This window comes from Oncorhynchus kisutch, linkage group LG15, assembly GCF_002021735.2.
Source record: "Oncorhynchus kisutch isolate 150728-3 linkage group LG15, Okis_V2, whole genome shotgun sequence".
NCBI lineage: Eukaryota > Metazoa > Chordata > Actinopteri > Salmoniformes > Salmonidae > Oncorhynchus > Oncorhynchus kisutch.
The window spans coordinates 28,428,332-28,455,477 of NC_034188.2; the positions used below are offsets into that span (position 1 = coordinate 28,428,332).

Here is a 27,146-nt window from a genome sequence, read left to right on the forward strand (position 1 = left end):
CTGCACCGATTCCGTTAGCGTCTCTCGAGTGAGCCATGTTTCCATGAAGCAAAGTACGTTACAGTCTCTGATGTCTCTCTGGAATGCTACCCTTGCTCGGATTCCATCAACCTTGTTGTCAAGAGACTGGACATTGGCGAGAAGTATGCTAGGGAGTGGTGCGCGATGTGCCCGTCTCCGGAGTCTGACCAGAAGACCGCTTCATTTCCCTCTTTTACGAAGTTTTTTGGGGTCGCCGGCTGGGATCCATTCCGTTGTCCTGGGTGAAAGGCAGAACACAGGATCCGCTTCGCGAAAGTCATATTCCTGGTTGTACTGATGGTGAGTTGACGCTGCTCTTATATTCAGTAGTTCTTCTCGACTGTATGTAATGAAACCTAAGATGACCTGGGGTACCAATGTACCCCAGGTCATCTGTGTGTGTGTGTGTGTCCGTGCGTGCGTGCGTGTGTGTTCAAGCCTCACTGCCAGCTGCTCTGTTAGAGGGGATGTGTGTGTGTGTGTCTGTGCGTGCGTGTGTGTTCAAGTGTTTCCTCTAGTCAGGGTATCTATGCCTGGGTGGATAACACCTTACGCATGGCGAAGGAGGGAGGGATCACTGTCAGATAGCCGTGTGTCTATCACCCATGTGTATGGCTATGCTTGTGGTCTCTAGTGTGTTCAGTGTCGGGCTGTGATGGGATGGAGTGTGTCTGTGAGTGGGGTGCATTAGGCTAACAGACCACCCCTGGATACCCTGCTGTGAACCCGTCAGATATCATTCGGACTGACAGAGCACAGGGTTGGAGGGAGAGACCGAGCGAGGGAGAGACAGAGACAGACAGAACGGAATAACACACAGCATCCCACTCTCCTTCTTCCCCTCCCTCTATCTTTGTATCTCTCTGTCCATCTGTCTGTCTTCATTAGCCTTCCTCTTAAGTGCTCCAGGTGCATCTCCCCTCCTCAGGTTCAGCTGTGTGCTGTCAGACCCAGACATCACCTCTCCCTCTCTCCTGTGAGCGGTCACATTAGCCCCTAATGTCGTTTCACTTGACACATTTCACACACACACACACACACACACACACACACACACACACACACACACACACACACACACACACACACACACACACACACACACACACACACACACACACACACACACACACACACACACACACATACAGTCGTGGCCAAAAGTTTTGAGAATGACACAAATATAAATTTTCACAAAGTTTGCTGCTTCAGTGTCTTTAGATATTTTTGTCAGATGTTACTATGGAATACTGAAGTATAATTACAAGCATTTCATAAGTGGTAAAGGCTTTTATTGACACTTACATTAAGTTGATGCAAAGAGTCAATATTTGCAGTGTTGACCCTTCTTGTTCAAGACCTCTGCAATCCGCCCTGGCATGCTGTCAATTAACTTCTGGGCCACATCCTCCCTTATGGCAGCCTATTATTGCATAATCAATGCTTGGAGTTTGTCAGAATTTGTGGGGTTTTGTTTGTCCACCCGCCTCTTGAGGATTGACCACAAGTTCTCAATGGGATTAAGGTCTGGGGAGTTTCCTGGCCATGGATCCAAAATATCGATGTTTTGTTCCCCGAGCCACTTAGTTATCACTTTTGCCTTATGGCAAGGTGCTCCATCATGCTGGAAAAGGCATTGTTCATCACCAAACTGTTCCTGGATGGTTGGGAGAAGTTGCTCTCGGAGGATGTGTTGGTACCATTCTTTATTCATGGCTGTATTCGTAGGCAAAATTGTGAGTGAGCCCACTCCCTTGGCTGAGAAGCAACCCCACAGATGAATGGTCTCAGGATGCTTTACTGTTGGCATGACACAGGACTGATGGTAGCTCTTACCATGCTTTTTTCCAGATGCCCCAAACAATCGGAAAGGGGATTAATCAGAGAAAATGTCTTTACCCCAGTCCTCAGCAGTCCAATCCCTGTACCTTTTGCAGAATATCAGTCTGTCCCTGATGTTTTTCCTGGAGAGAAGTGGCTTCTTTGCTGCCCTTCTTGACACCAGGCCATCCTCCAAAAGTCTTCACCTCACTGTGCGTGCAGATGCACTCACACCTGCCTGCTGCCATTCCTGAGCAAGCTCTGTACTGGTGGTGCCCCGATCCCGCAGCTGAATGAATTTTAGGAGACGGTCCTGGCACTTGCTGGACTTTCTTGTGCACCCTGAAGCCTTCTTCACAACAATTGAACTGCTCTCCTTGAAGTTCTTGATGATGCGATAAATGGTTGAATTAGGTGCAATCTTACTGGCAGCAATATCCTTGCCTGTGAAGCCCTTTTTGTGCAAAGCAATGCTGACGTCAGGTGTTTCCTTGCAAGTAACTATGGATGACAGAGGAAGAACAATGATTCCAAGCACCACCCTCCTTTTGAAGCTTCCAGTCTGTTATTCGACCTCAATCAGCATGACAGAGTGATCTCCAGCCTTGTCCTCGTCAACACTCACACCTGTGTTAATGAGAGAATTACTGACATGATGTCAACTGATCCTTTTGTGGCAGGGCTGAAATGCAGTGGAAATGTTTTGGGGGGATTCAGTTCATTTGCATGGCAAAGAGGGACATTGCAATTAATTGCAATTCATCTGATCACTCTTCATAACATTCTGGAGTATATGCAAATTGCCGTCATACAAACTGAGGCAGCAGACTTTGTGAAAATTCATGTTTGTGTCATTCTCAAAACTTTTGGCCCACGACTGTACACACACACACACACACACACACACACACACACACACACACACACACACACACACACACACACACACACACACACACACACACACACACACACACGTACACGCACACGCACACGTACACGTACACACACACACACACACACACAGTGGAGATGAAGATTTGGTAAAGGGAACAGTACTCGTATAAGTCCCACCTGGTAGACATACTGTACATGAACCAGTGTCCATCCCATCATTTCACATTATGACTTAAATTAGTTCCCAAATATCCCCCTGCAGGCGCCATGATAAATCCCTCGATCAAGTGGGCTACTGAGCTAACCAGAGTACCTGACAGTGTGTGGCGGGTTCTGTTCCTGATATATTCTGTGTTGGTAACTGGATCAGCAGAACAGTAGCCACAGTAAATGTGTTGGGAGCCCTCCAGTGATGTCTCACTGCATTGGCTCAGCCACAGCTCTGTTTGTGTTTGTATATCCACGGGGCGTCAGTAATTATGAGCAACAAGCACTTATTCCCACTTAACGGCCATTGCATAATTGATATTTGTTTGTATTAAACTGAAGAGGAGAGCATCGAGGGTGGCCCACGCCTCCCCTCTCCTCCCCCTCCTCTCCCTCCTCCTCCTGCTGCTCTCTCTTCTCCTCCTCCTGCTCTCTCTCTCTCCTCCTCCTCCTTCTCCTCCTCCTCCTCCTGCTCTCCTTCCTCCTCCTCCTCCCCCCCCTCCTCCTCCTGCTGCTCTCTCTTCTCCTCCTCCTGCTCTCTCTCTCTCTCTCTCTCTCTCTCTCTCTCCTCCTCCTCCTCTCCCTCCTTCTCCTCCTCCTCCTCCTGCTCTCCCTCCTCCTCCCACTTCTCTCCTTCCTCCTCCTTCTCTCCCTCCTCCTCCTCCTCCTTTCCCCACAGAGATCCTAAATGTCATTCTATGCACTCCTCTCTTCCTCCCCCTCTTCCCCCTCCCCTTCTTCTCTCTGTCAATCAAACTCCATCTCAGTGGGGTCTCTGGCCTTTGTCGATAAGAGCAGTAATGGACTTTAATGGACATAGAGAAAGGCTATTGCCACGTAGTGATTTGCACTAAACAGCCAGGTGGGTGATGGCTAATACCAGGCAGGGGCTGCTGTAAGTAACTAAATTCTATACATTATCAAGGCCATAACGACGCTAACGAAAGAAAGACAATCAAGTTGTAACTCTTGTTTTTCTCTTACCTGTGTGTAGGCTGCTTGTGGTTGGTGTTGGTGCAGATGGCTGTCTGGTAGTCGTGGCTGACACACACCCTGTGAGGAGGGCAGCGCACCTTCACACATGGATGTTTAGTGGCGTCCAGAGCTACCGGGAGAGAGAAGGGACAAAATTAATCACTAAATAACAGGGCGACACCCACGTCAATTCAACGTCTATTCCACATTGGTTCAACGCCATTTAATTGGAATGATGTGGAAACAACGTTGATTCAACCAGTGTGTGGGCCATTACGACCTACCATTAACAGCGATACAAATACACATTCTAACAAGACTAGTAAGATCAGAATGTACTCCCGCAATCAGACAACAGAGAATATGGATTGAAAGGAACAGAGTCTACTCAATACTAGGAGATACCTTTCAATCATTCAGACACAGAGATACAGCAAAATAATGACACGAAAACCCCTGAGTGTAAACTCACCCTCACAACCTAACAACGCAGTGCTTCGACAAATGGCTGTCCTCACCATGAGCATTTCTGTCAATGCCAGTGACCATAAAACAGAGGAGCGAGGAGAGAAGGAGTGAGGAGGTGAAAAAAGAGAAGAGAAAGTGTGTGTGTGTGTGTGTTAGTGTGTGTGTGTGTGTGTGTGTGTGTGTGTGTGTGTGTGTGTGTGTGTGTGTGTGTGTGTGTGTGTGTGTGTGTGTGTGTGTGTGTGTGTGTGTGTGTGTGTGTGAGCGCGTGCATGTGGCTTATAACAGCTATAAGACCCCCAGGCGCTCCAGGATCTAAACCATATGATAGTTGTAATCCATTCCGACATTCAGAAATCCCATATTGTATTTAGAGGAGTAAGAATCATAGGGAAAGAGTTGGAGATTTTAACGTAGGTAGAGTTTCTGTAGTGTGACCCTTCTGGGCCTGCCTCATCAGAACTCCGGGCAAGCAAGTCGTATAGCCCTGTCTGCGCTCACATCCATCTCCACGGCAACATTGTCGCCATAGCTGCGAGACACAGGTGGCTGGCGTCCAAGGTGACGAAGATCAAAGACACACATTGGCTCTGAGCGTTCCGAGCGTTTTGTCATTTCACGCTACGCTTACGACACATATCCACCCACCGGGGACAGAGAGAGAGGAATAAAGAAAATGGGAGAGGGAGAGGAAGAAAGAGAGAGAGAGCTATGAAACGGGGAAATAGGGAGGACTGTGGGTGTGGGGTGGGGGGGGCTTACTCAGCTATTCTCCGGAGAGGAGAGGAGAGTAACAGAATTGAAAAATAAACCCACCAAGAACAAAACAACAGCAAACTGTTGTGACTACAACCTCATCAAAGAAGGATGGTGTGGAGAAGCTCATCCTCACTCCCAGGAATAACAACCTAACAACCTAAAAACAACTTCAAAGCCAAAAGGCCTCTGTACAGCTGAACCCCTTAGATAACTCATTAGAGTACCTCTGATAACAAGACAAGCTAGTGGCCAGGCCTCAATTATCTCACTAATGGGTTGTGTTTGAGCTACGTCTGCCGTGTGATGTCAACACGAGCACTCCCTGACCCACAACACATGCTACACCGGTGGTTGAATCCTGGTTTAGTCCCGAAACACATCACCGTTATGCAGATATAAATATGATATTATCTGTTTGCATCTCAAATTTACACAAGTGATACACTCAAACTTCAAGGAGGCATGTTTTTGAAGAGGTTTAAGGGAATACTTGAACGGGAGATATATGCATGTTTTTCTGTTGGTTATTAAGTAGTTAGTAAGTACTCTACTGTGCATTTAAATACAGATATCACAGGCCACATATACCTGTCAAGGAATGTTCTCTCTCTCTCTCTTATCTCTATCTCCACCCCCCACTCTCTTTCTCTTTGTCTATTTCTCTCGCTCGCTTTCTGAAATTGAGAGAGACGGCATGGCAATCATTTTCCTGATATTTGTCCGTTTTGTGGCGTTGGGTGGAGTTTTACATCTTATTTAAAAAATAAAAAGGTGGCCTTGGCTCTCTCACTCTGCTTCCGAGCAGGAAGAAACCTGACTTCAATCCCAGCGGAAAATGATTTTCTTCCCGTGAGGGAAATGAGAGATGAGAGGAAGTGAGAAGTGGGAGGAGGAGAGAGATGAGAGAGGGACCAGTGGGTGAGAGGACGTTGAGGGCAGGGTGACGGGGGAGAGAGGGGGATGTGGGGTGACAGGAGGAGAGAGAGATGAGAGGTGAGAGAGATGAGAGGGGGAGATATGAGAGGGGTGAGGAGGAGAGAGAGATGAGAGGAAGTGAGAGAGATGAGAGGGGGAGAGAAGGGGTGACAATGGTTAACAGAGATGTTGAGGACTGCTTAGAGCAAACACAACCCATTGTTATGACGTTGCCCTCTTTGGGTACAGCGAGCACCATCCCCCTCTCTCTGCTCCTACAACCAGGCTGCTGTGGTCAGAGAGATTGTAAATTCCTAGGGAAGACCCTGCCTCATGGCCACACAGTATAGAGACAGAGTGAAGTTGCATAGAGAACAAAGGGATTTCTTACAGAACTTGAGGTCCGAACAACATTTATGTTCCGGAGAAGGTATAAAAGATTGGTGAAGAATCCAGCTACGAACTGGTCCATTTGTTACATTTTGGTGAGGCTCATGGGAGACGGTGCGGCCACATTACCATAACGCTGTTTAAATAATAGCCTCAGATATGAGGTTTACATCTAATTGTTGTATAAGATGAATGAGTGAGGATGATACTGTTTGTAAAATTGTGTAATGTGATTTTGTACAGTTTAATGAAGGAAACTCCAATTCCCTTTTGAGTTTAACTAAATCAGAGGACCGCCCATGAGCCTGCAACTCCTGAATAAAACCCCAACTTTGAGAAATTCTCACTAGACCATGTTTTTCTCCATTACTAGAGGACAAAGGTTGCAGACCATTGCTGAATCTTTTAACCATACCACGTGGATAAACTCTTAGACTATCGATACATACAGAATAAGAACAAGTCTTTGATATTAATTACTAGTCTGCAGCTAGGAATTTGGTATCATTGAACGCGAAGAACGACAACCGCCGATACATCCATTCTACAACAATGAAGGAATGTCACTTTGAACTATCCCCTCTAACCATGAGAGAGAAAGAGAGAGAGAGAGAGAGAGAGAGAGAGAGAGAGAGAGAGAGAGAGAGAGAGAGAGAGAGAGAGGGAGGACGGAAACTCTCCAACAGAAACTAACTTTTCAACAGCGATCAAGACGACACACTGAGTAGCGGTCCTGCTGTTGTAAATACACTGCTCAAAAAAATTAAGGGAACACTAACATAACACATCCTAGATCTGAATGAATGAAATATTCTTACTTTTTTCTTTACATAGTTGAATGTGCTGACAACAAAATCACACAAAAATGATCAATGGAAATCGAATTTATCAACCCATGGAGGTCTGAATTTGGAGTCACACTCAAAATTTAAGTGGAAAACCACACTACAGGCTGATCCAACTTTGATGTAATGTCCTTAAAACAAGTCAAAATGAGGCTCAGTAGTGTGTGTGGCCTCCACGTGCCCGTATGACCTCCCTACAACGCCTGGGCATGCTGCTGATGAGGTGGTGGCTGGTCTCCTGAGGGATCTCCTCCCAGACCTGTGGTGCAACGTGGCTGGTGAGGTGGTGGATGGAGCGAGACATGATGTCCCAGATGTGCTCAATTGGATTCAGGTCTGGGGAACGGGCGGTCCATAGCATCAATGCCTTCCTCTTGCAGGAACTGCTGACACACTCCAGCCACATGAGGTCTAGCATTGTCTTGCATTAGGAGGAATCCAGGGCCAACCGCACCAGCATATGGTCTCACAAGGGGTCTGAGGTTCTCATCTCGGTACCTAATGGCAGTCAGGCTACCTCTGGCGAGCACATGGAGGGCTGTGCGGCCCCCCAAAGAAATGCCACCCCACACCATGACTGACCCACCGCCAAACCGGTCATGCTGGAGGATGTTACAGGCAGCAGAACGTTCTCCACGGCATCTCCAGACTGTCACGTCTGTCACATGTGCTCAGTGTGAACCTGCTTTCATCTGTGAAGCGCACAGGGCGCCAGTGGCGAATTTGCCAATCTTGGTGTTCTCTGGCAAATGCCAAACGTCCTGCACGGTGTTGGGCTGTAAGCACAACCCCCACCTGTGGACGTCGGGCCCTCATACCACCCTCATGGAGTCTGTTTCTGACCGTTTGAGCAGACACATGCACATTTGTGGCCTGCTGGAGGTCATTTTGCAGGGCTCTGGCAGTGCTCCTCCTGTTCCTCCTTGCACAAAGGCGGAGGTAGCGGTCCTGCTGCTGGGTTGTTGCCCTCCTACGGCCTCCTCCACGTCTCCTGATGTACTGGCCTGTCTCCTGGTAGTGCCTCCATGCTCTGGACACTACACTGACAGACACAGCAAACCTTCTTGCCACATCTCGCATTGATGTGCCATCCTGGATGAGCTGCACTACCTGAGCCACTTGTGTGGGTTGTAGACTCCGTCTCATGCTACCACTAGAGTGAAAGCACCGCCAGCATTCAAAAGTGACCAAAACATCAGCCAGGAAGCATAGGAACTGAGAAGTGGTCTGTGGTCCCCACCTGCAGAACCACTCCTTTATTGGGGGTGTCTTGCTAAATGCCTATAATTTCCACCTGTTGTCTATTCCATTTGCACAACAGCATGTGAAATGTATTGTCAATCAGTGTTGCTTCCTAAGTGGACAGTTTGATTTCACAGAAGTGTGATTGACTTGGAGTTACATTGTGTTTTTTAAGTGTTCCCTTTATTTTTTTGAGCAGTGTATATATATTGATTGCAATCGTTCCCGAATGAGTGAACGTTCATGCAAAGGATTAGCATTTCTATTGTTATAATTATCAACTGTGCGTTGTCTTCTCAGTCGACCCCCACTTCCCTTTTGTACAACAAGCCGCCATGCCGGTTCAGCCCACTAGGGGCACATTTCATTTCTTGTTACCATTTTTACTTTGTTTGTTTGTTTATGCATTTCTGTGAATTACTTAGTTAGTAAATAAATGATTTAAGACAATTGATGTATGGATGACTCATAGCGAAGAATGGGTTTGTGCAGATAACCAACAATTTACGACGTTTGGAATGAGACTAACGTTAGGTAAAGTAAATAATTCATTAATTCGAAGACTAATTGATCAGATATAAAATATCTGAAAAGTTATATTAGGAAATTATAACTTTGTAATCGGAAAATTTTCCTTGGTGCCCCGACTTCCTAGTTAATTACAGTTACATGATTAATCAGTTTAATCGCGTAATAATAATTACTGAGAATCTGAAGTCTTCATTTAATGATAGTAAAGACACGACACCATAAAATACTCAGATACAAACTAAGAGACAGCAACAGCATGTGGTGGGAAGGAAACTGAGGTGCATTTCTCAATTCCAAACTTTCCTTTGAATACCATCCCAGCTAACAGATTTGTCTCCTTGGAAGTTGTGGGAACTTAAGGTTTCCCATTGGTTCTGGGAACTTAGCCATACATTTCTGGCCTGGTACAACGGAAGTGAGATGGAATTGAAAATGTACATTTTTAGGTTGCAAGGTTATGAGAAAGTTTTCCTTGTAGGTTTTATTAACGCCCTGAAAACAGAAATTATAGGTTATTTGTTGGTTTTTGAATAACTTCCTTAAAACATTCACTGAATATTTCAATTTGACTTTTAATTACACTGCTAGCTTATTTTGGGTTAACTTGTTTTCACTCCAAGCACAGATAGGACAAATAGAAATTCATTTCCTTAGGTGTTAATCATGCAAACACATGCATGTTTTATTGTGAAACGGCAACAGTGAGACTTGAACGTATAATCTTCTATTCTCTTTCCATGGACCTGTGCCACCAGGATGGAGCTAGCATGTCATGTTCTTTTATACATACAAAGCTGTTCTTTTTAGTCTATTCAAACAGATCCAATTTCAAAGGAAACAAGCACTCATTAGGTGTGACCAATTAGAGAGAGAGAGCGAGAGAGACAGAGAGGGGGGGGGGGAGAGAGAGAGAGAGAGGGGGGGGGGGGGAGGGAGAGAGAGAGAGAGAGAGAGAGAGAGAGAGAGAGAGAGAGAGAGAGAGGCCAAGCCTTTATCTGTCTATTCCCAGACCTGGGTGGGCAGCCTTGCTGTTCAAGTCTGTTTAATCAACCAGTCAATTCTAATTCAGGAGCACCACATCCTACCCACTATCTCTGCTCTTTCACTCTCCCTCTCTCCTCAGTCACTCTCCCTCTCTCCTTCTCTCTCTACTCAGTCACTCTCCCTCTCTCCTTCTCTCTCTACTCAGTCACTCTCCCTCTCTCCTTCTCTCTCTACTCAATCACTCTCCCTCTCTCCTTCTCTCTCCTCTTTCACTCTCCCTCTCTCCTTCTCTCTGCTCTTTCACTCTCCCTCTCTCCTTCTTTCTCCTCTTTCACTCTCCCTCTCTCCTTCTCTCTCTGCTCTTTCACTCTCCCTCTCTCCTTCTCTCTCCTCTTTCACTATCCCTCTCGCCTTCTCTCTCCTCTTTCACTATCCCTCTCTCCTTCTCTCTCTACTCAGTCACTCTCCCTCTCTCCTTCTCTCTCCTCTTTCACTCTCCCTCTCTCCTTCTCTCTCCTCTTTCACTCTCTCCTCTTTCACTCTCCCTCTCTCCTTCTCTCTCTGCTCTTTCACTCTCCCTCTCTCCTTCTCTCTCTCCTCTTTCACTCTCCCTCTCTCCTTCTCTCTCCTCTTTCACTCTCACTCTCTCCTTCTCTCTGCTCTTTCACTCTCTCTCTCTCGTTCTCTCTCTCCTCTTTCACTCTTCCTCTCTCCTTCTCTCTCTCCTCTTTCACTCTCCCTCTCTCCTTCTCTCTGCTCTTTCACTCTCCCTCTCTCCTTCTCGCTCTCCTCTTTCACTCTCCCTCTTTCCTTCTCTCTCTACTCTTTCACTCTCCCTCCTTCTCTCTCTCCTCTTTCACTCTCCCTCTCTCCTTCTCTCTGCTCTTTCACTCTCCCTCTCTCCTTCTCTCCTCCCTCTCCTCTTTCACTCTCCCTCTCTCCTTCTCTCTCCTCTTTCACTCTCCCTCTCTCCTTCTCTCTCTCCTCTTTCACTCTCCCTCTCTCCTTCTCTCTCCTCTTTCACTCTCCCTCTTTCCTTCTCTCTCTACTCTTTCCCGCTCCCTCTCTCCTTCTCTCTCTCCTCTTTCACTATCCCTCTCTCTTTCTCTCTGTCATCTTTCACTATCCCTCTCTCCTTGTCTCTCTCCTCTTTCACTCTCCCTCTCTCCTACACTCTCTCCTCTTTCACTATCCCTCTCTCCTCTTTCACTATTCCTCTCTCCTTGTCTCTCTCCTCTTTCACTCTCCCTCTCTCCTACTCTCTCTCCTCTTTCACTCTCCCTCTCTCCTTGTCTCTCTCCTCTTCCATTCTCCCTCTCTCCTCTTTCACTACCCCTCTCTCCTTCTCTCTCTACTCATTCACTATCCCTCTCTCCTTCTCTCTCTCCTCATTCACTATCCCTCTCTCCTTCTCTCTCTACTCATTCACTATCCCTCTCTCCTTCTCTCTCTCCTCTTTCACTATCCCTCTCTTATCTTTCACTCTCCCTCTCTCCTTGTCTCTCTCCTCTTTCATTCACTCTCTCTCTCTCCTTCAATCTCTCCTCTTTCACTCTCCTTCTCTCCTTGTCTCTCTCCTCACATCACAATCCCTCCATCTTTCACTCCTATATCGCAATCCCCCCACTCTCACTCCTATATCACATTCCTCTCTCTCTCACTCCTATATTACAATCCCCCCTCTCTCACTCCTATATCACATTCCTCTCTCTCTCACTACTACATCACAATCCCTCCATCTTTCACTCTTATATCACAATCCCCCCAATCTCACTCCTACATCACAATCCCCACTCTCTCACTCCTATATCACATTCCTCTCTCTCTCTCTCACTACTACATCACAATCCCTCCATCTTTCACTCTTATATCACAACCCCCCCATCTCACTCCTACATCACAATCCACCCTCTCTCACTCCTTTATCACAATTGCCCCTCTCTCACTCCTATATCACAATATCTCTGACTCACTTAGGGCTATTGCAGTGACCGTATTACCGCCCCACCGACGGTCAAGAGTCTTGAAGGTAGTCAAATTCCAAGTGACCATTTAGTCACGGTAATTAGGCTTCTCCAAACTCTGATGCTGCTGATGGTCATTAGCAGCCTACCAAACTCACTAACTGCCTGGTACTCAACATTCTATTGTCCCTCTAATCACTCTGACATCAATGAAAATGTAATCGAAAATCTAATCAAACACTTCATGAGCTCATGTTGATCAACTTTTCTATAGGCTATGCAATTGTGTGAGAGAAAAAAAGAGTGATGGCTATTAAAAAGAGGAGGATCCATTCAGCTTTCTGTAGGCTAGGCCTAATATATTTATTTCTCAACTTTCCTAATATTAAGCACATTGCTTATCTTTACAACAGGAGTATAGTCTACCGTATAGTCTACCTGGCTGGCATGAAAATTAACCACAGGAGAAGCGTCCTCCATTTGCTATTTAAGTGCAGAGATGTATTTTTTCCCCTGACCCTGTTTTGATACAGATGCATGATAATGGTCTATTCTAAATCAAAACAAATTTCACACATACATGTTTTAGTATATGTAAAGACAAGATTAAATCATGAATAGTCTGATGGGTGACAATATTAGCCGACTTTTCCGAATCATAGTCGCACAACTCATGTAGCCTAGCTCATAGGTATACATGTTTTGATAAGGTTTGTATGACAACTAAAGTGGCCAAATAACTTCTTAAAATGAAGCACATGAATCAGTTTTACAAGGGGTGTAGAGCCTAGCTGGCAGACATAAGCAGCGTGTGAGTTTCAAGTTTGGAGAAGATCATTTTCACCATAAAAATGCACCTTCATAATAAAAGCATTACATGCATAATTGCATTTGCGGTCACTTTTGTAAATGGTGTTTTCCACTAATGGAACATTCACGCTTATAGCCTACTACCGTGTGTGCATTGCTGCACTTATAATGTGAAGAAATAGCCTAATAATTTATCAACATTGTAAACCTATACATTCTGATCTGTTGCGTCAGCTAAATTGCGTAAAAAAGTGTTTTTGATGCTAGTGGTTGTATTCATTTGAGATCTATTGTCACGACTTCTACCGAAGTCGAAGCCTCTCCTTGTTTGGGCGGTGCTCGGCCGTCCACGTCACTGGTCTTCTAGCCATCATTGATCCATTTTTCATTCCATTGGTTTTGTCTTGTCTTCCTACACACCTGGTTTCAATCCCATTCATTACCTGTTGTGTATTTAACCCTCTGTTTCCCCTCATGTCTTTGTCAGAGATTGTTTGTTATTCAGTGTTGTGTTGGTTTTTGTATTGGTCCGCGACGGGTCCTCGTACCCACTTTATTTATTGTTACATTTAGTGTTTGGAGTATGTTTAGTTTATTTGTTATTAAATACTCCATTACACTCAGTTTGTTTCTCCTGCGCCTGACTTCCCTGCCACCTATACACAGGACTCTGACATCTATCGCATTCCACAACTGTCCCAGACTATGTTTGGAATATTTATTTCTCGCACAAAATAAAATAGGCAAACTTTTGTACTATGGGGGATAGTAGATTGACATAGGCTAGTGCTTTTGCTGTTCGTTAGGCTTACTCATCTTGTTGGTTGATGAAAAGTAAATGTGGACAGTTCTTCCAAAAATCTTCAATATGCACCTCTGAATTGGATAAGGGCGCACGTAGTTGCGATCCTGAATGTGTCTGTCTTCCCTTGTAGCCTGTGAGAAATTTGCATCAATTTCTAAGGTCTTCGAAAGCCAAGTTAACAAACAGATCACCGACCAATTTGAATCCCACCGTACCTTCTCCGCTATGCAATCTGGTTTCCGAGCTGGTCATGGGTGCACCTCAGCCACACTCAAGGTCCTAAACAATATCATAACCGCCTTCGACTCAACAGACTTGGTTTCTCAAATGACTGCCTCGCCTGGTTCACCAACTACTCCTCAGACAGAGTTCAGTGTATCAAATCGGAGGGCCTGTTGTCCAGACCTCTGGCAGTCTCTATGGGAGTTCCACAGGGTTCAATCCTCGGGCCAACTCTCTTCTCTGTATACATCAATGATGTCACTCTTGCTGCTGGTGATAATCTGATCCACCTTTACGCAAACGACACCATTCTGTATACTTCTGGCCCTTCTTTGGACACTGTGTTAACTAACCTCCAGACGAGCTTCAATGCCATACATCTCTCCTTCCATGGCCTCCAACTGCTCTTAAATGCAAGTAAAACAAAATGCATGTTCTTCAACATATCGCTGAACACACATGCCCGCCCGTCCAGCATCACTACTCTGGACGGTTCTGACTTAGAATGTGTGGACAACTACAAATACCTAGGTGTCTGGCTAGACTGTAAACTCTTCTTCCAGACTCATATTAAACATCTCCAATCCAAAATTAAATATAGAATCACCTTCCTATTTCGCAACAAAGCATCCCTTACTCAGGCCGCCAAACATACCAACGTAAAACTCACTATCTTACCGATCCTCGACTTCGGCGATGTCATTTACAAAATAGCTTCCAACACTCTACTCAGCAAACTGGATGCAGTCTATCCCAGTGCCATCTGTTTTGTCACCAAAGCCTCATATACCATCCACCACTGCGACCTGTATGCTCTAATCGGCTGGCCCTCGCTACATATTCGTCGCCAGACCCACTGGCTCCAGGTCATCTATAAGTCTTTGCTAGGTAAATCTCCACCTTATCTCAGCTCACTGGTCACGATAATAACACCCACCTGTAGCACGCGTTCCAGCAGGTGTATTTCACTGGTCACCCCTAAAGCCAACAGCTCCTTTGGCCGCCTTTCCTTCCAGTTCTCTGCTGTCAATGACTGGAATGAATTGCAAAAATCGCTGGAGCTGGAGACTTATATTTCCCTCACTAACTTTAAACATCAGCTATCCGAGCAGCTAACCGATTGCTGCAGCTGTACATAGTCCATCTGTAAATAGCCCATCCAATCTACCTACCTCATCCCCATATTGTTTTTATTTACATTTCTGCTCTTTTGCACACCAGTATTTCTACTCGCACAACATCATCTGCACATCTATCACTCCAGTGTTAATTAGCTTAATTAGAATTACTTGCTACATGGCCTATTTATTGCCTTACCTCCTCACGCCATTTGCACACACTGTAAATAGACTTTATTTTTTTCCTATTGTGTTATTGACTCTACTCTTGTTTATTCCATGTGTAACTCTGTGTTGTTGTTTGTCACGCTGCTTTGCTTTAACTTGACCAGGTCGCAGTTGTAAATGAGAACTTGTTCTCAACTGGCCTACCTGGTTAAATAAAGGTGAAATAAAAAATTATAAAAATGCTGCCAAACATAACCTAGTAAAACTGACTATCCTACCAGTCCTTGACTTCGGTGATTTCATTTACAAAATAGCCTCCAAAACTCTACTCAGCAAATTGGATGCAGTCTATCACAGTGCCATCCATTTTGTCACCAAAGCCCCATTTACTACTACCACTACCACTGGCTCCAGGTCATCTATAAGTATTTTCTAGGTAAAGCCCTGCCTTATCTCAGCTCACTGGTCACTATAGCGGCACCCACCTGTAGCACGCGCTCCAGCAGGTATATTTCACTGGTCACCCCCAAAGCCAATTCCTCCTTCAGCCGCCATTCCTTCCAGTTCTCTGCTGCCAATGACTGGAACGAACTGCAAAAATCACTGAAGCTGGAGACTCATATCTCCCTCACTACCTTTAAGCACCAGATGTCAGAGCAGCTCACAGATCACTGCACCTGTACATAGCCCGTCTGTAAACAGCCCATCCAACTAGCTCATCCCCATACTGTTATTTATTTTGCTCCTTTGCACCCAAGTATCTCTACTTGCACACTCATCTTCTGCACATCTACCACTCCAGTGTTTAATTGCTATTTTGTCATTATTTCACCACTATGCCCTATTTATTGCCTTACCCCCCTTGTCCTACCTCATTTGCACACACTGTATATAGACTTTCTTTATTGTATTATTGCCTGTATGTTTGTTTATTCCATGTGTAACTCTGTGTTGTTGTTAGTGTCGCACTGCTTTGCTTTATTTTGGCCAGGTCGCAGTTGTAAATGAGAACTTGTTTTCAACTAGCCTACCTAAATAATGCTGAAATATATATATATACAGTGCCTTGCGAAAGTATTCGGCCCCCTTGAACTTTGCGACCTTTTGCCACATTTCAGGCTTCAAACATAAAGATATAAACCAGTATTTTTTTGTGAAGAATCAACAACAAGTGGGACACAATCATGAAGAGGGACGACATTTATTGGATATTTCAAACTTTTTTAACAAATCAAAAACTTAAAAATTGGGCGTGCAAAATTATTCAGCCCCCTTAAGTTAATACTTTGTAGCGCCACCTTTTGCTGCGATTACAGCTGTAAGTCGCTTGGGGTATGTCTCTATCAGTTTTGCACATCGAGAGACTGACATTTTTTCCCATTCCTCCTTGCAAAACAGCTCGAGCTCAGTGAGGTTGGATGGAGAGCATTTGTGAACAGCAGTTTTCAGTTCTTTCCACAGATTCTCGATTGGATTCAGGTCTGGACTTTGACTTGGCCATTCTAACACCTGGATATGTTTATTTTTGAACCATTCCATTGTAGATTTTGCTTTATGTTTTGGATCATTGTCTTGTTGGAAGACAAATCTCCGTCCCAGTCTCAGGTCTTTTGCAGATTCCATCAGGTTTTCTTCCAGAGTGGTCCTGTATTTGGCTCCATCCATCTTCCCATCAATTTTAACCATCTTCCCTGTGAAACCATGATGCTGCCACCACCATGTTTGACAGTGGGGATGGTGTGTTCAGGGTGATGAGCTGTGTTGCTTTTACGCCAAACATAACGTTTTGCATTGTTGCCAAAAAGTTCAATTTTGGTTTCATCTGACCAGAGCACCTTCTTCCACATGTTTGGTGTGTCTCCCAGGTGGCTTGTGGCAAACTTTAAACAACACTTTTTATGGATATCTTTAAGAAATGGCTTTCTTCTTGCCACTCTTCCATAAAGGCCAGATTTGTGCAATATACGACTGATTGTTGTCCTATGGACAGAGTCTCCCACCTCAGCTGTAGATCTCTGCAGTTCATCCAGAGTGATCATGGGCCTCTTGGCTGCATCTCTGATCAGTCTTCTCCTTTTAAGAGCTAAAAGTTTAGAGGGACGGCCAGGTCTTGGTAGATTTGCAGTGGTCTGATACTCCTTCCATTTCAATATTATCGCTTGCACAGTGCTCCTTGGGATGTTTACAGCTTGGGAAATCTTTTTGTATCCAAATCCGGCTTTAAACTTCTTCACAACAGTATCTCGGACCTGCCTGGTGTGTTCCTTGTTCTTCATGATGCTCTCTGCGCTTTTAAAGGACCTCTGAGACTATCACAGTGCAGGTGCATTTATACGGAGACTTGATTACACACAGGTGGATTGTATTTATCATCATTAGTCATTTAGGTCAACATTGGATCATTCAGAGATCCTCACTGAACTTCTGGAGAGAGTTTGCTGCACTGAAAGTAAAGGGGCTGAATAATTTTGCACGCCCAATTTTTCAGTTTTTGATTTGTTAAAAAAGTTTGAAATATCCAATAAATGTCGTTCCACTTCATGATTGTGTCCCACTTGTTGTTGATTCTTCACAAAAAATACAGTTTTATATCTTTATGTTTGAAGCCTGAAATGTGGCAAAAGATCGCAAAGTTCAAGGGGGCCGAATACTTTCGCAAGGCACTGTATATTTTTTAAATCAACAAGTGTAGCCCACAGATATTTTGCATAGCCAGATCGGGACCTAACATAAGGACTATTCAGAGTAGGCTATTCTGTTCATCTGAAATAGACTACATTTTCTTCATATCATGTTTCTTTAGACGTGTCTAAAATAAATCATGGGTTTATTGTGAATGTGTAGGCTATATTACATGGATTTATTAGACTTTTTAAAATGTAGATGTTCTGAAGGTCTCCAGCAGTGGCATGTAGGCTATGTGTGGAAGCCAGGGGATGCTAAATGTGTTTATGTTAATTGACGGTCAATTACCGTGAAAATGATAGTTATTTTCTTGTCAATCACCGGCTGATGAAATTTCATAACCACCACAGCTCTAGTTTCCTTCTCAAATGATTTTGCTTACTCAGTTAACCCACACTCTATCCTCATCTCTCCTCTCTCATCTCTCTATCTTCTCTCTCTCCTCTCTATATATTCTCTGTCCTCATCTCTCTTCTCTGTATCTTCTCTCTCTTCTCTCCCTCCTCTTCTCTCTCTCCTCATCTCTCTCTCCTAATCTCTCTTCCCCCTTTCTGTGTTCCCTACAAACATTACATTTAATTGTTCATAACCCTGACACGATCTCTCTCAATTCAATTCAAAGGGCTTTATTGGCATGGGAAACATGTTTATATTGCCAAAGCAAGTGAAATAGACAGGAAATAAACAAGGGAAATAAATAATAGAAAATTAACAGTAAACATTACACACAACAGTTAAAATGTTATATTATTGGCTATGTACAGTGTTGTAATAATGTGCAAATAGTTTAAGTATGAAAGGGAAAAATATATAAGCAGATAAACACAGGTTGTATTTATAATGATATTTGTGCTACATTCGTTGCCCTTTTCTTGTGGCAACAGGTCACAAATCTTACTGCTGTGATTGCAAACGGTAGTATCACACCGAATAACCTCAGCAAAAAAAGAAACGTCCCTTTTTCAGGACCCTGTCTTTCAAAGATAATTCGTAAAAATCCAAATAACTTCACAGATCTTCATTGTACAGGGTTTAAACACTGTTTCCCATGCTTGTTCAATGAACCATAAACAATTAATGAACATGCACCTGTGGAACAGTCATTAAGACACTAACAGCTTCCAGACGGTAGGCAATTAAGGTGACAGTTATGAAAACTTAGGACACTAAAGAGGCCTTTCTACTGACTCTGAAAAACACCAAAAGAAAGATGCCCAGGGTCCCTGCTCATCTGCGTGAACGTGCCTTAGGCATGCAAGGAGGCATGAGGACTGCATATGTGACCAGGGCAATAAATTGCAATGTTCGTACTGTGAGATGCCTAAGACAGCGCTACAGGGAGACTGGACGGACAGCTGATCGTCCTCGCAGTGGCAGACCACGTGTAACAACACCTGCACAGGATCGGTACATCTGAACATCACACATTCGGGACAGGTACAGGATGGCAACAACAACTGCCCGAGTTACACCAGGAACACACAATCCCTCCAAGATGATTAGGAAGTGCAGCTCAGTTTCCACCTCATTTTGTGGGCAGTGTGCACATATCCTGTCTTCTCTTGAGAGCCAGGTCTGCCAATGGTGGCCTCTCTCAATAGTAAGGCTATGCTCACTGAATCTGTACATAATCAAGTATTTTCTTAATTTAAGGTCAGTGACAGTGGTCAGGTATTCTGCTAAGGTGTGCTCTCTGTTTAGGGCCAAATAACATTTCAGTTTGCTCTGTTTTTTTGTTGATTCTTTCCAATGTGTCAAGTAATTATCTTTTTGTTTTGTTGGTTGCTGTCCTGGGGCTTTCTGGGGTTTGTTCATGTTTGTGAGGAGAGACCCCATACCAGCTGGCAGAGGGGACTCTTCTCCAGTTTCATCTCTCTGTCGGTGAAGGCTTTGTTATGGAATGTTTGAGAATCACTTCTTAGGTGGTTGTGGAATTTAACGGCTCTTTTCTGGATTTTTGATAATTAGCAGGTATTGGCCTAATTCTGCTCTGCATGCATTGTTTAGGGTTTTACGTTGTACACAGAGGATGTTTTCGCAGAATTCTGAATGCAGAGTCTCAATTTGGAGTTTGTCCCATTTTGTGAATTCTTGGTTGGTGAGTGGACCCCAGACCTCACAACCATAAAGGGCAATGGGCTCTACAACTGATTCAAGTATTTTAAATCAGATCCTAATTGGGCCCCTCTTGCCTTGTCTCTCAGCTCATTCACAGCTTTGTGGAGGTTTCCTGTGGTACTTTTGTAATGTATCTGTTATGGATCCCCATTAGATGCTGCCATGGCAGCAGTTACTCTTCCTGGGGTCCAGCAAAATTGAGGCAATTATTCATTTAAAAACATGACAATACATTCAATATATATTTCACAACATATTAAGCGTGTGTCCTCAGGCCCCTTCTCTACTACCACATGTCTATGAAATACAATTCATGTGTACGTGTGTGTATAGTGCATATAGTATAGTGTGTTTGCATGTGTTTATGTTTGTGTTTCTTCACAGTTCCATAAGGTGCATTTTGATCAGGTTTTTTTTCCTAAATGTTTTCTGCTTGCATGAGTTACTTGATGTGGAATAGTGTTCCATGTAGTCATGGCTCTATGTGGTACTGTGCACCTCCCATAGTCTGTTCTGGACTTGAGAACTGTGAAGAGACTTCTGGTGGCATGTCTTGTGGGGTATGCATAGGTGTTCGAGCTGTGTGCTAGTAGTTCAAACAGACAGCTTGATGCACTCAACATGTCAATACCTCACAAATACAAGTAGTGATGAAGTCAATCTCCTCCACTTTCCACTCTCTTCTGGCATGTGTTGGGGGGTTCTTTGCATGGGGTGATGTAAGTTTCCTTTAACAATCAGTCTTCCAGATAGATGACACAGACACAGGAACCTTGGTATAAAACTCTTTAGTAATAAAATGCAATTGCAGACAGAGATTCACATACAGAGTACCTCAGTAGTCTATCATAAAGATCTGTGTGGCGAAACAGGAGACAACGGTCTTTATACAACCTACCGTCAATCATATCTTAACATTGTTACATTGGATTAGATACGAAGTATCTAAGATAAGAAAAACATGTTTAGACTGTGGTTTCTCACTCTGTTATCTCAGCCTTGAGGCTGCGCGACTATCAGCAGGTGCTTTAGTTCTCAGCCTGAGAACTAAAGCAGTACATCTCCATTATCCAGTATTTTTCCATCATTGCGCATTGCAAGCATACAAAGGTTATCACATATATACAGTAATCATGGCATTGGTGTACTCAAAGCCAGTAGCATGTCGTTAGTAAAGATTGAAAAAAGTAAGGGGCCTAGACAGCTGCCCTGGTGAATTCCTGATTCTACCTGGATTTTGTTGGAGAGGCTTCCATTAAAGAACACCCTCTGTGTTCTGTTAGACAGGTAATTCTTTATCTATAATATAGCAGTGTGTGTAAAGCCATAACAAATACGTTTTCTAGCAACAGACTATGATAGATAATGTCAAAAGCCGCACTGTCTAACAAAGTGGCAGAGGTAGGTATAGTTTTTAGTGTGCTCTAGGGCAACAGTGTCTAGGTGGAAGTCTAGGTGGAATTTGTATTTATGGTCCTGGCAACTGGACTTTTTTGTAGCACCATTATTTTTGTATTACTGAGATGTACAGTCAGGGCCCAGGTCTGACTGAATCTATGCAGAAGATCTAGGTGCTGCATCCAAGGCCCTCCTTGGTTGGAGACAGAAGCACCAGATCATCAGCAGTAGACATTTGACTTCAGATTCTAGTAGGGTGATGCTGCATCCCTGACTCACCCCACAACCTTGAGGAAAGAAATGTGTGTGTTTGTTGACAATTTTAACTGCACACTTGTTGTTTGTGTACATGGATTTTATGCGGTATGTATTTCCCCAACACTGCTTTCCATCAATTTATTAAGCAGACCCTCATGCCAAATTGATTCAAAGGCTTTATTGAAATCAACAAAGCATGAAAAGACTTTGCTTTTGTTCAGGTTTGTTTGTCAACAAGGGTGTGCAGGGTAAACAAGTGGTCTGTCGTACAGTAATTTGGTAAAAAGCCAGTTTGAGATTTGCTCAGGACATTGAGGAAATGTAGGAATCTTCTCTTAATGATAATGCAGAGGATTTTCCTAAGGTTGCTCTTGACGCATATCCCACTGTAGTTATTGGGGTCGAATTTGTCTCCAATTTTGTCGATTGGGGTGAACAATCTTTGGTTCCAAATATTTGGGAAGATGCCAGAGCTGAGGATGATGTTAAAGAGTTTAAGTATAGCCAATTGGAATTTGTGGTCTGTATATTTTATAATTTAATTTAGGATACCATCAAAATCCCAGGCCTTTTTGGGTTGAAGGTTTTGTATTTTGTCCTGTCGTTCATCGAATTTAATTGAAGAATCCAGTAGGTTCTGGTAGTCTTTAATATCTGACTCTGTTTAGTGTGTTCCAACATTCCCAGAAGAGGTGTCACGTCTACTCCCTCTCCTCCCCTCCGGCGTTCGACATCGCCATTAAACTAACCACCGGTCCTGGGAATCATCATTACTGTGTCAGCATTGATGTAGCTATTTTCCCCTGTCCAGACGCTGTTTCATGTACGTTGTTTATTACATGTTCACTCCCTGTACATGCTTCTCGTCTCCAGCGTCAATCCTCACAGTTACAAGTGGTTAGACTCTAGGGATTCTTGAATTACATTGAGCTGATTTCTGACATGCTGTTCATTTTTCTTACTGTATTTCTGTATTGTTTTCGTGTTTCACCATAGTGAAGGTGTAGGCTTGCTTTCCAAGATTGCGTAGCAGTCGGACGTATATTTGTCTTGTCTTGTCCGCTGTACATAGTCATTTTCCACATTTATTTCATATATATTTCGTATATAATTTATTCTCACTTTCCATCTACGAACTGAATATACTTTCCTGCAACCCGCCTCACCCAATGTGGTACGGATCTGCTATTTTATACTTTAGAATCGGAACCGCCATCAGAAACTAGCCAGCTAACTAGCTACTAGCTACTAGTCAGTTAGCCACTGCTAGCGGTCTTCACCATTAACTCGGACACCAGCCAGCTTCAGCTCGGTCAATACATGCCAGTCTGCACAGCACGACATAAACCCAGAGCATATCGGACTACTTTTTCTCTACCTCATCACCGGATTCCTGCCGGTGATGAGGTAAAGGGTCCATTACACCGGGTCATCGCAGCTAGCTAGCTGCATTCGAGTGGCTACTGCTGGCTAACGCCTCTGTCCCGAAGCAATCACCAGTTAGCCTTGAGCTGAAGAGGTCTACCAGCTAATTCCTGGGCTACAATATCTCTTTTGCCAATTGGCCTGGACCCTTTATTGCTGACACGGAGTCCCGCCGATCCATCACAACTGGTCTGCCGACGTAATTTCAACCGCCTCTTCCGTTGCGAGGTCGCCAAAGGCCTATCTGCTATCCCCGGCCCACTAACTGTCCTGACCAACTTGCCCTCTAAATACACCTCTGCTGTCTTCAACCAGGATCTCAGCAATCACTGCTTCATTGCCTGCATCCGTAATGGGTTCGCGGGTCAAACGACCACCCCTCATCACTGTCAAAAGCTCCCTAAAACACTTCAGCGAGCAGGCCTTTCTAATCGATTTGGTCCGGGTATCCTGGAAGGATATTAACCTTATCCCATCATTAGAGGATGCCTGGTTTCTCTATAAAAGTGTTTTCCTCACCATCTTAAATAAGCATGCCCCATTCAAAAAATGTAGAACTAAGAACAGATATAAACCCTGGTTCACCCCAGACTTGCCTGCCCTTGACCAGCACAAAAACATCCTGTGGCGTTCTGCATTAGCATCGAATAGCCCCCGTTATGTGCAACTTTTCAGGGAAGTCAGTAACCAATATACACAGTCAGTTAGGAAAGCTAAGGCTAGCTTTTTCAAACAGAAATATGCATCCTGCAGCACTAATTCCAAAACGTTTTGGGACACTGTAAAGTCCATGGAGAATAAGAGCACCTCCTCCCAGCTGCCCACTGCACTGAGGCTAGAAAACAATGTCACCCTCTTCACTCTAGATCCTCTAGATCCAAACTGTTATAGACATATATCCATCCTGCCCTGCCTTTCTAAAATCTTCGAAAGCCAAGTTAACAAACAGATCACAAGCATTTCGAATCCCACCGTACCTTCTCCTCTATGCAATCTGGTTTCTGAGCTGGTCATTGGTGCACCTCAGCCACGCTCAAGATCCTAAACGATATCATAACCACTGTCGATAAAAGGCAGTACTGTTCAGGCGTCTTCACTGACCTGGCCAAGGCTTCCGACTCTGTCAATCACAGCATTCTTATCTGCAGACTCAACAGCCTCGATTTCTCAAATGACTGAACTTGTTCTCAACTGGCCTACCTGGGTAAATAAAGGTGAAATACATTTTTTTAAAGGCTTAGGTTTTCTGGGTCTCTGTGTTTTTGGTTGGAGAGGTTCCTCAATTCCATTTAGGTTTTTGCATTCTTCATCAAACCATTTGTCATTGTTGTTAATTTTCTTAGGTTGTCTGCTTGAAATGTTTAGATTTGATAGGGAAACTAAATAGCAGAATATATTATTTAGGCTTTGGACTGCCAAGTTTACACCTTCACTATTGCAGTGAAGTATTTTGTCCAGGAAGTTGTCTAAAAGGGATTGAATTTGTTGTTGACCAATTGTTTTTTGGTAGGTTTCTACACTACTTTCCTTCCATCTTTCACATTTCTTAATAGTATGCAGTTTGTTGGACTTCGATGCCTCATGATTGAATATAGCTCTGGTCAAGTAGACTGTGATTTTGCTGTAATCTGATAGGAGTGTCAGTTTGCTGACTGTGAACGCTCTGAGAGACTGGGTTGAGGTCAGCGATAAAGTAGTCTACAGTACTACTGCCAAGAGATGAGCTGTAGGTGTATCTACCACAGGAGTCACCTCAAAGCCTACCACTGACTATGTAAATACCCAGCGGGCAACAAAGCTGCAGGAGTTGTGACCCATTTTGTTGGTTGTTTTGCCGTAGTTGTCTAGTGGGCCACGTTGGGGAGGAAATGCCGTCACCTCCAGGCAGGTGTTTGTCACTCTGTTTGCTGAGGGTGTCAAGGCTCTTTCCAGTTCTGGCATTTAGGTCGCCACAGACTAGTACATGTCCCTGGGTCTGGAAATGATTGATCTCCCCATCTAGGATGAAGAAGCTGTCTTCATTAAAGTATGGAGATTCTAGTGGGGGATATACGTAGCACACAGGAGGCATTCTTCTCTGTTGAGGTAATATCCTTATTAATTTCTAGCCAGATGTAAAATGTTCATGTTTTGACCATTTCTATAGAGTGAGTTAGGTCTGCGCTATACCAAATTAGCATACCCCCTGAGTCTCTTGACATGATAGTTTGGTGGATGGGACTTCCAGCTCTCTGTAACCTAGAGGGCAACCAGTGGGTCCATCTCCTCTATACCATGTTTGCTGTACATGTATTTTCAATTTCTTTGGTGAAGTCTGGGTTCCTGCTCTTTAGTCCAAAGGCAGAGGACCTCAGACCTTGTCCATTCCAGGATGAGATAGTAAAAGCTTTGTGTTCCATAATGTCCAGTGTTGTTATTTGTGTGGTTTAGGCTTAGATGTGAGCATTATGTGTGAGCAGAGCATGCTGAGCATCTGGTACATCCCTCTGGGGTTGAAGGATGGGGCTTCGGTGGGTGTAATCGTGGGGGTTGGGCTTGTTGCTCTGTTTACAGCCTGTGCATATGTGTGGGTGTCATGTTGAGGTCCTTGCTGCAGGGGTGCAGGAAATGGGGGGGCAGAAGGGGAATAAGACTGAGCTGGGAGCGGGTGGGGGCTATATAGGGTGTGGCGAGGGTTTGTTTGGGGAGGGGTCGACTGGTTGGGGTTGATGGTGCTGTGGTCTGGGTGTAGGTCCTCTTCTTGTGGACCCTCTTGGTGCAGGTTCTCTGGGAGCGTGTCTTGCAGTTCTGGGAGGGTGTCTTGCAGTTCTGGGAGGGTGTCTCACTGGTCTGGGCTGGGTGTCCTTCTCAGATGCTCCTGTGTGAGGTGCTGGGGTTGCGGTTGAGGGTGATTTCCTTCAGGGTCCTGGTAAAGGTAGGAACTGCTGCCTTGTGGACCAAGTCCAGGGTGGGAGTGGTGGGACTGGTAAACATTTGGTTTTTAGCCACAGTCCCTGGAAATGCTTGCATTCACCCGCTGTATGGTGGCAGGGGGAAAGTATTTTCGTGGTAGCAGGGTGGAGATAACCACTTGTGTATTGGGGAAAGTGGAAGACACCTTTTCAATCACTCCATTGAGTGCTGTGGCCACCCTTTCCGGTTGTGCCCTCAGGTAATTTGTGCCTGTGTGTATTATGATGTGGCTGGGGGACCCTAGTCGGTCCTCTGACAGCAGCTCTAGGGCGTTTAGCCACTTCGTGTTTTGGAAAAAGTTTTCCCATTTGAGTCAATTAGGAGCACAATCTCTGTCTTTTGTGTGTCTTCAGTGGGTGTAGGGGTGTTGTCAGGAGAGCTGTCCGGTGGACTGACATGGGCGGTGCCAGGAGGGGGAATCTGCTGGGTTGTTGGATCCTGCCTTGTCTGTCCTGCTATGGTGTTAGGCCTGTGGTCAGGGTCTGAAGTGGGCTGTTCTGGGGGATTGGCCAGCTCTCTCATGAGTGGTTCATTGTCACACCTCAGCATTCTCATCTCCTCCTGCAGTACTGTTAGCTGGGCTGTGTTCCTCTCTCTCCTCGTTAAGTTCTCTCACCACAGACAGGAGTGCAGCCAGCTCTCTCAGACAACCGTCTATCTCCACCTTCAGCCCCCGGGTCTTGTTGGGGTGTTGTGGACTAGCTCACTGAGCTCCACCATGTCTCGCTCCAGCTTTGTGAATTTATCTCTCTCAACGATGGAGGAGCAGTGCAGTTGTGGGAACTGAGTCAGTTCAGTACTGGGGGGGGGGGGGGGTGACTCTCCTCATCTGCAGGACAGTTTGAAGAAGTGTGATCAGACTCGTTCGGGGTGGGGAGTCGTCACCAAGAGAAAGCTTCTCTGTGCTCTCATTTTGATTCTTTTGAAGTCCTGTCGGAAGCTGCCCTGAAATACCACGGTTCCATTCTTGTACAGGTTGAGAGAGAGTGTTTTGGTCTCAGGGTCCTCGTTTTCCAGTATTCTCATTGTCCACCCTCCTCCAATACCCTCTCTCTTAAAAGAGGTGCAGTGTGCTCTTATAGCTGTGTGCCAATGCCCAGGGATGGCCTGTGTGAAAGATTAAGTTGCTTACGTTCCCATTTTTGTAGCAGTCAGCAAAAAGTTTCTATGG

The 27,146-nt window shown here is 44.7% G+C and overlaps 1 protein-coding gene across 2 annotated transcripts in view; it reads right to left on the reverse strand.

The window, feature by feature from the left end:
* The window catches only part of spock1 (SPARC (osteonectin), cwcv and kazal like domains proteoglycan 1), a 354,130-nt gene that overhangs the window by 73,808 nt on the left and 253,176 nt on the right, over window positions 1-27,146 (reverse strand). For both annotated transcript variants that reach the window (XM_031790018.1, XM_031790017.1), the window contains one exon: window positions 3,931-4,051. In XM_031790018.1, the coding sequence (XP_031645878.1) occupies window positions 3,931-4,051 (121 nt within the window). The remainder of the gene's footprint in view (window positions 1-3,930; window positions 4,052-27,146) is intronic.